General features: G+C 35.4%; 1 protein-coding gene across 1 annotated transcript in view; it reads right to left on the bottom strand.

Moving 5' to 3' along the window:
* Positions 1–8,678: 8,678 nt before the first annotated feature.
* The window catches only part of LOC137825254 (uncharacterized), a 1,402-nt gene continuing 141 nt past the window's right edge, over positions 8,679–9,939 (bottom strand). Inside the window, exons 1-3 of the mRNA XM_068630927.1 lie at positions 9,564–9,939; positions 8,951–9,406; positions 8,679–8,776 (exon numbers count right to left, since the gene is read on the bottom strand). The exon at positions 9,564–9,939 is cut by the window's right edge and continues 141 nt beyond it. Coding sequence (XP_068487028.1) covers positions 8,679–8,776; positions 8,951–9,406; positions 9,564–9,939 — 930 coding nt within the window. The remainder of the gene's footprint in view (positions 8,777–8,950; positions 9,407–9,563) is intronic.

The following is a 9,939-nucleotide window of genomic DNA, read 5'->3' as shown; positions in this document are numbered from 1 at the left end:
CTTAATATATACTGCACGGTTCAGATTAAAAAATATAAAGGTATAGAGAGAAGGTATGGAGGTGTAGAAAGAAATTGAGAAAAAAATATTACGTCCTACCAAAACAGAACAACCTCCAAATTTGGTGAAGAGGACAATTTGAATTGTTGAATTCAAATCTTTCTTTTTGTATTTCATATTTTTCAAAGAATAGCAGTAATTAAACGTCTGTGTATACGGCAGGAAGTTAATAAAGGAGTACATTTGTTATTTATCTTTCTCCTTGTTTATTTTTAGATTATTTTACAGGAAAATATAAGAAAATGATAAAAAAATGGTAAGAAGAAAAGATGTTTCTTATTCTCTTTTGTGTATATTACATAGTCATGTATAGGAAATATATAGGGAGTTTCTCTCTCCCAAATTACAATCTAATTAGGTAGGATATTAATCATGAGATTCTATAATTATTAAATTAATTGCATATAATTGGTACAATATCGTCAAATATTGCATACAATAATTGCATACAATTTTATAATTATTATTTCCTTAATACTCCCCCTCAAGTTGGTAGGTGAAGATCAAGAACCCCCAACTTGTGTCGTAGCGTCAAAAATCGTTCCTTGCCCAATGCCTTCGTAAAAATATCTGCGAGCTGATACTGTGTCGGTACATATGAAGGACTGATTATCCCAGCTTGTAATTTTTCTCGCACAATGTGGCAGTCTATCTCAATGTGTTTTGTGCGTTCATGAAATACTGGGTTTGCTGCTATATGTAATGCCGCTTGATTGTCACAGAAAAGTTGAACTGGCAAGTTACATGACACCTTTAAATCCTGCAACAGATATCGCAACCAAACTATCTCCAAACAAGTATTGGCCATTGCGCGGTATTCTGCTTCCGCTGATGATCTTGATACGTTTGTCTGTTTTTTTGACTTCCATGAGATAATAGATGAACCAAGAAAAATGCAATATCCAGATACTGATCTCCGAGTTGTCTGACAACCTCCCCAGTCTGAGTCGCAATAAGCTGTCAATGTCAGATTGTTTTCGGATGGCAATAACAATCCTTGTCCTGGTGATCCTTTGATGTACTTTAGGACTCGAATTGCGGCATCCCAATGAGGTTTCCGTGGATCCTGTATATATTGACTTAGGGTCCGAACCGAAAATGCTATGTCAGGCCGAGTAACCGTGAGGTATATCAGTCGTCCCACGAGTCGCCTGTATTTGACTGGATCCTTTAATAACTCTCCATCGTCTGGTGTGAGTTTTAGGTATTGTTCCATTGGAAATTTGTCTGGACGAGCACCTGTGAGTCCCGTATCCTGCAAAATATCAAGCGCATATTTTCTTTGGGACATGTAAATACCAGCTTTGGAACGGGAAAATTCAATCCCTAGAAAATATTTTAGGTCTCCAAGATCTTTAATGCGAAATTGTTGTAATAAACAATCTTTAACACGCTGAATTTCTGTCAAATCATTTCCTGTCAGAAGAATATCATCCACATAAATCAAAAGGGCAGTAAATGATGAGTTATTTTGTCTTATGAATAGAGAGTAATCTGTCTTGGACTGTTGAAATCCTACAGATTTAATCACATGAGAAAATGTTGAAAACCATGTTCGAGATGCTTGTTTGAGACCATAAAGGGATTTGTTGAGTCGACATACAATGTTCTCCCCTGTCGATGATGTCCGGGTGGCAAGTCCATGTAAATAATTTCATGCAATGTGCCATGTAAGAAGGCATTTTGCACATCTAGCTGGTGAGTAAACCAATTTCTGGCTGCTGCAATGGTGAGGAGACACCTCAAAGTTGTTAATTTTGCTGTTGGTGAAAAAGTTTCAGAATAGTCGACACCTTCAATCTGAGTGTACCCCTTTGCGACAAGGCGCGCCTTATATCTGTCGACGCTACCATCTGAGTTGTACTTTATTTTATAAACCCATTTGCATCCGATGGGTTTCTGTCCAGCGGGTAACGATGTCAAGGTCCACGTTTGATTTAGCTGCAAGGCGGAAAGCTCTTCGTCCATTGCTTTTTGCCAATTTGGATCAAGGATAGCTTGAGCATAAGTGTGAGGTTCTTTGGTGGCTGTGATGTTAGCAAGATATGCACTATGTGTAGAAGAAAATCGTGAATTAGAAAGAAAATGATGCATAGGATACCTGGTTCCATTCTGTCGGTCTTGGGCAGTGGTCGAATGATTGGCTTGGGATCCCGTTACGTAGTCTTGAAGCCAGGAAGGTTGGGTTGATGTGCGACTGGATCGTCGAACAGGAAGGTCGGTTGGAGAAGGTTTGGTAATGGGTGTTAAACTTCTTGGCATGGGAGAAGAAGGTTGGTCTACTGGAGGTTCAGGTGTATTATGACGAGTAGGAGAAGAAGGTTGGTTTGATGGAGGTTCAGGTGCATTGTGACGAGTAGGAGAAGAGGGTTGGTTTGATGGAGGTTCAGGTGTATTGTGACGAGTAGGAGAAAAAGGTTGGTTTGATGGAGGTTCAGGTGCATTGTGATGAGTAAGAGAAGAAGGTTGATCGAGTGAATGTTGGACAGGAGTGGGTAAGTCAATGTCAATAGTGGGCAAAATACCTTGTAATGGAGGTGAGGATTGTGTCTGTGACTGTTGGCAGAATGGGAAAACACTTTCATGGAAGATGACATCCCGACTTGTAAAAAAAGTGCCTGCATCTATATCAAATAATTTGTATGCTTTTTGACTGTGAGGATAACCAATGAAGATGCATTGTCGGGCACGCGGATCAAATTTTTGCTTAGGTGAAACAACAGTTGCGTAACAAAGGCAACCAAAAGTTTTTAGGTGAGAAAGTGAAGGTGGTTGATTATATAGTAGCTCAAAAGGTGATTTATTTTTTAGTAAAGGTGATGGCAAGCGATTAATGATATATGTGGCGGTTAAAACGCATTCTCCCCAAAATTCTAATGGTAAATTGGACTGAAATAGGAGGGCTTGTGCTGTGTTTAAAACATGTCTATGTTTGCGTTCTACTACCCCATTTTGTTGAGGAGTGTAAACGCAAGTGCGTTGACATTCAATACCTTTTTTGAGAAAAAAATCATACATTGAAATAAATTCCAGTCCGTTGTCAACGCGGATGGTTTTAATAGATGCCTGAAATTGATTTTGTGCAAATGTAATGAATGACTCTAAGAGATGTTGGGTTTCAGATTTGTGATTCATAAGAAATAGCCAAGTACATCTAGTATAGTCATCGACTATAGTGAGAAAAAAACGTTTTCCAAAATGAGTTGGGGTTTTATGAGGACCCCAAATGTCACAATGCAATAGATTAAATGGAGAATGAGATTTTATTGTGCTTAAAGGAAAGGGTAGCCTTGTCTGTTTAGCTTTGGGACAAATACTACAATGATTATGAATGGGAATGAGATTTTTACTGATAGGAATAGGTAGTAGGGAAGATACAAGTTGTAGACACGCTGGAGAAGGATGTCCAAGGCGCTTATGCCATAAATCAGGATCGGTCGATATTTGAGATGCGTGGGCTTGGTTTGGAAGAGGGGACATGTAGTATAAGCCTGCGTGTTGTTTACCCGAGCCAATCATCCTCCCTGTAGCCAAGTCCTGTAAAACGCAACCATGTGGAGTAAAAACGACACAACAATTTAGTGAACTGGTTATCTTACTAATGGACATGAGATTTAAACTAAAAGAAGGAACACAAAGAACATCTTTGAGAGTGATTTTGTCATTGAATTTAATTGTGCTTGTAGATGAGATGGGCGCAGTTGAGCCTGTGGGCAGATTAACATTTGAAATAAATGATGATGAAGTGTGTGTGAAAAATTGTGAATCAGATGCAATGTGATGGGTTGCTCCGCTATCCAAAATCCATGGTTTCGTAAAAGCAGAATTAGAAGAGGAGTTATGGGCAAGCAGACCTGCAGAGCTAACAAACGTGTCACTTTTACCGTTATTGTTGAGCGAGTAAATAGCCCTTGCCAATTGTTGAATTTGTTCGGCACTGAAGTGTTGTACGAGGTTTCTATCGGACTCGTTACTGATGCCTTCTTTGCCAGACATGATTTTTTATTTAGGGGATAAAAATGGAGAGGCTGTCAGGGCACCAAGATCGGTGCTCTGATACCATATAAGAAAATGATAAAAAAATGGTAAGAAGAAAAGATGTTTCTTATTCTCTTTTGTGTATATTACATCAGTCATGTATAGGAAATATATAGGGAGTTTCTCTCTCCCAAATTACAATCTAATTAGGTAGGATACTAATCATGAGATTCTATAATTATTAAATTAATTGCATATAATTGGTACAATATCGTCAAATATTGCATACAATAATTTGCATATAATTTTATAATTATTATTTCCTTAATAGAAAATGACACACCTTTGTTTTTATATTTTTAATTAAATTATTTCTTAATACTTGTACCAAGTCAAAGTCTTTGCACTAAAGAGCTCAGTTAGGATGAACGATAATATCTTCAAGATATATAATTTTCAGTTACAATATCACAGTAATTCCAATATTCTAGCATAATAATTTATTTTCCATTTACACACACTTCGTACCCAAAACTTTACTTTTCAATAGGTAACTTCCAAAATAAAATAAACCTTTAGATTAATTGTTGATTCATATGTATCATTTCCTTTTACTTCCTTAAGGAAGAAGGGGTATCTCATTCAAAAGTTCACTATCCTTCCTATTAAATTTTAATGGATGTTTAGAAGTTTCTCTTCAGGTTTTATGATTGCTTTGTCTTTTAATTTTGTTCTTAAATAGGGTTGAGATCTAGAAAACTATTGAAACTACTTTTCTTCTTGATCGATCGTTCGATTTGCACTTAAGTTCCTCTTTCTGCAAGCTTCTTCCTCTCCTCTACTTGCTTCACTCCTCGGTCTTCACGAAATCATGACTCGGATGGTACCTGCAAAAGGCACTCCGACGCTCAAGTCAGATTTAGTATTCGACACCCGGTTTTTTGATTACTACTGTGTAATTACCTAGTTTTTAGAATTTGTGCTATTTATATTATTTTAGTGAGTTTTCTTATTAGACCAAATTAGAGAGTTTGAGTCGTATTTAGAAGTGTATTACCTAGTTCTTGATTGTTGATTAGCTTCACTAACTCTTACTTAAGCGTAATTCGATTTGTAATATCGGTTGGCCCGTTGATGGAGATCGAGACATGGCATACGACTCTCACTAGTACAAATTTGATTTTCTAAAAGGGTGGGTTTATCTTTGACTATTATGGAGTACATGAAAAATTGAAACTTTTTTATCCATTGAAATATATATAGAAGAACGAAGTATTACACGTTTTACATAACAATATTAGAAAATAAAGTCATGGAAGATCTTAATCCATATAAAGCTATGAGGAAATAGATTATCATTTGCACGTGATGATGAATTATGATTTATTTTTGTGATAGTTTTTCACGTTATCTATAAATAAATCTATACAAATAAGCGTAACACATAAGGCAAGTTTTTTCACAAGGCAACACCTGAGAAATTCTCAAAAAATTTCAAAATAAGTTAATTACCAAATACCTACCTCTTCTAAGAAAAAACCAAAATAGAACAATTGGGTCATGGACCTACTACCGTACAAGCCCAACCTAATAAAATTGTTGTAAACTATATAAACTCAAGCCCAACATTGCCAATGCGATTTTTGCAAAAAGCAAAAATGGTTCAAAACTGAAGCACTCCCAAATCGTGACTTCTACACATTAGGTCAACGCATGTTGCATACTCCACCCTTACGTTTTTAAACCTCCATATACTGAGTTCGGATTGCTCATTTTGGTGTGTATTTCTGTATTTAAAAAATATCTTTCGTAATATAAATCGAAAATATATTAATATATTTTAAAATTGAAAATACTTTTCAGTATGTATAATTTAAACTGTATTAATGTATTTTATAGTATATATTTTAATATGTATTTCTAGATTTGAAATGTTTTTATTTATTAAGGTAATAAATTTTTAGATTGTAATACATTTTTAAATAAAGAAAGAAAGAAGCAAGAAAGAAAGAAAGAAACAAAGAAAGCATGCAAGAAAGAAAGAAAACAAAGAAGGAAAGAAAGAGAGAAAGAGAGAAAAAGAGAAAGAAAGAAAGAAGAAGGTAGGCAAGAAAGAGAGAAAGAGAGAAAGAGAGAAAGAGATAAAGAAAGAAAGAAAGAGAAAAAAAGAGAGAAAGAGAGAAAGAAAGCAAACATGGCCTTAAACCGGGGGGTGAATTGTTTAAGAGAGGTTTTTGAAAACCTGGTTGCTTGTGTTGATCTTGATTGAATCTGAAACAGTAACTTGCAAAACAAAAAACTATGCTATCCAGTGCATCTCTTATAGCAGGTTAGGATCATGCAATAACTAGTTTTCTGCATAAATCAAAAAGCAGAAAAACCAGCCAAAACCAACCACAAAACAACTCCATACAAACCAATAATGCAACAAAACTTAAACCACAAATATAGCAGAGTTATAACAGTTTGTAGGACAACACAGAAACCATATTCTCCCCCTATTTGTCTTCACAAATAGACTTTAGGAAGAGATAAAAACAGAATAGTTCAAAATAAAGCAATACAAACATAGAGAGAACAATAAAGACTTGATTTCCAAGCTTCACAATCAGTTGTTTCGTGATATCAACCGATTGTTTTTCTTCAATCTTCTTTCCCATATTGCAGCTCAAACAAGTGATTCTGAACAATTTCAATTTGTTCATCAAGGGTCTGAAAACGTGTATCCATGCTTTGAAATCTATTATCAAAGTTATGAAAACTTGTAACACAAAGATCATGAAGATTCCTTTGGTTTTCAACAAAACCATCTAGCCTATTCACCATGTAGCTCTCAAAGGAAGACATTGAAGGAGTCCTATTTTCTTGATGTCCAGCACTTGTCCCAACACCAAAATCAGTAGCAGGTTGTTCTTCATCTGGAACATCCATATCAGCACCTTCAACAACTTCTTGATCTTCTTTACCATGTTCAGCATGAAAGCCACTTGAGGAACCACCATGTTCACCATCCTTACTTACCCATTTTCTATTGATCTTGGTAAAACCCATCTTGCTTAGTGATCAATTGTTCACTTCAAATGTTGATTTTACCAACTCAGATGTTTCATCCTCAAGATTCAATTCAAAATAGTTTAAGAATTTAGAAATCAAGATAGCATAAGGATAATGATAATAACTTAACCTCATAGACTTTTGCATGTGTTCCTTGATGATATGAATCCAATTTATCTTGACTTTGTTCATTATGCAGTATATGTAGACAAGATCTTTCTCAGTTAGAACATAATGGTTGCTCCCTCTTGGTGTTAGAATTCAAGTGATAATGAGAGCCAACAACCTTTCATTCAATTTCAATCCTCCAACCGAGCATGTTCTTACTTGTGCATGAGGATTCTTCAAAGAACTTTTGTAATATTGAATTTTGTTGAAGTCTTCCACCACACCATTATTCTCTTTGTTGATTCTTAAGCCAGTATACTTTAGGTCAGTCACATCAGCCCACACTTCATGAGTGATCTCCATATCCACACCCTTGACATGAGAGACAAGATTGTTACCTTCAAATTTTAAGTTGGTGTAGAAAACCCAAATGAGATCTGGATAGCTGTTCCTTTTCATCTCCAAGAACCTCTTCAGCAGTTGTTCTTTAAGAAGTCTTCTCACATCATCCAGCTTTTGACTCTTCAACCAGCTAAAAGAGACAACTTTTGGGTTGTTTATCACTTTTCTACTTGTTTGAAAGCGATATTTCTCAATCAATTCATTGTCTCCTGAAAACCAGCCCTCAAGACGTCCTCCCGATCTTACAACTCTGGTTTTAATCCTTTTTGATGATGGAGGAGTGGAATCCATGAAACCAGAATGTAAGAAATCAGAAAAACAGAGGAAGATATGAGATGCAACAAGAGATATGCCAATGGGTTGTTTTTTAGTAAAAAAACAGTTGCAGAGGGTTTTATAGCAAAGTAAATATCCTCTTTGATCCTTTGGATGCAGTGGGTTTCAGTCTTCAAAGAATAAGAATCAGGTCCAATCTTGCACAGAACCACGTCAACGCTTACTAGAAAAACGCATGGTCAGCACATGTTGATTTGACTAGTCATAAAGGCACTTGAATTTCCAAGATATGGAATATATTCCTTTTATGACAAGAACCAACTTTCTCCTGAACCAAATCTGACCTCATGACTGCTTTATTGACTCATTAACCCTTTAGAGAAGAAATCTGTAATAGATAAAATTCATAAAGAGATTAAATTTTTTGCAGTGCTGTCAGAGAAGAAACAATCGATTGTTTCGAGAAAACAATCGGTTGTTTTTCTCTAGCAGCAACAATGTTTGAGATTTAAGCAAAAATAGAGAAGAGTTTAAAATTCAATTGTACATATACAGATGAAGATTTTATTTATGAATTTATAATAGAAAAGCAAAGACAAAGAAGGTCTTATCCTTTTGTCATGAAGTCCCTTCAATGCGTCATTATTTTTTTTATTAAGAATGCTTCTTTTGGCTTTCAAGACACCTGAAGCTGGTACATAACCTTAATTCAGTTCCAGAAACACTTCTTTTCTTCCAAAAGCTTGATCAAATAACTCAAGACTTCATGCTTCTCTTAGTATCCCTGCATCACAATAAATTCAAGCAACAAGATTTGGTCCCCTTACAAATGTGGGTCCTTTTGATTCAGCTTTATCATTGGGATTTTTAGAACTTTTGGGAATCCATCTCATAATACCTTTAGGAACAAAATATTTCCTAATTTTACAGAATCTAACAGAGTGGCCTCTTTTCATGCAGTAAAAGCATGTAACAATCGGTTGTTTCGATCTTTCAATCGGTTGTTTTTCTGCCACTTTTGAAAAAGGCTTTGAAATCCCATTTTTCTTGTTTTGAGGATAAAATCCCAAACCAGATTTTCCAAAAACACATTTTTGGGATGCCAAGACAATTTCAAAGTTGGATTTACTCTTTGAAAGTTTATCCACAGTTCTTACAAGATAGTGAATCTTACTCTCAAGAGTTTTACAATTTTCACAAACTTTAGAGTTACTCAAAAGAGAAGAATTTTTGCAATGCATTTCAAGATTTTCAAAATCAGTTTTTGACTTTTCCAATTCTTCTTCAAGAGTCTTGACTCTATTTTTAAGCAAGTTATTCAACCATTTCAATCGGTTGTTTGAGAGAGCCAATCGATTAGCTTCTTCATGAGTTTCTTTAAAAGCTTGAAGTAATTGACTATAGTTTTCAGCATTTAAGGAAGCACAAGAACTTACACTGCTTGAGCTGCTTGAATCATCATTTCCTTCAGCCATCAAACACAGATTGGCTTTTTCATCTTCACTTGATGAGGAGCTTGATGAAGAAACTTCATTTTCATCCCAAGCAATATAGGCTCTTTTTTATTTCCCTTTCTTTTCCTTATTGCTTGACTTCTTTTCCTTGCCTTCTTTATTTGCAATCAACTTTTATATGCCCTTGTTCTCCACAACCAAAGCAAGTATAATTGTTAGAATTGAAATCACTAGTTTTCTTGTTTGCATATCTTTCTTTGTTGGATTCCTTGTTGCGGTTTCTCTTCAAGAATTTGTTGAACTTTTTGGACAACAAGCTAAGATTCTCTTCCTCACTTGAGTCTTGCTTATACTTGTGTTTGGAAGCTTTCAAAGCAATGTTCCTTACATGCTTGTCTTCACTTTCTTGAACATTGAGTCTATTAATCTCCAACTCATGTTCTCTAAGCTTTCCAAACAAGGAGGCTGTAGTAAAATATGTTAAGTCCTTTGATTTTGAGATAGCCGTGACTTTAGGTTCCCAAGATTTATCAAGACACTTGAGAATCTTGATGTTCAACTCCTCTTTGTCAAAGGTTTTTCCAAGACTCATTAAATGGTTGATGAT

This window comes from Phaseolus vulgaris, chromosome 8 (assembly GCF_000499845.2).
Source record: "Phaseolus vulgaris cultivar G19833 chromosome 8, P. vulgaris v2.0, whole genome shotgun sequence".
NCBI classification, from domain to species: Eukaryota; Viridiplantae; Streptophyta; class Magnoliopsida; order Fabales; family Fabaceae; genus Phaseolus; species Phaseolus vulgaris.
This window is presented reverse-complemented; position numbering and strand designations above follow the sequence as displayed.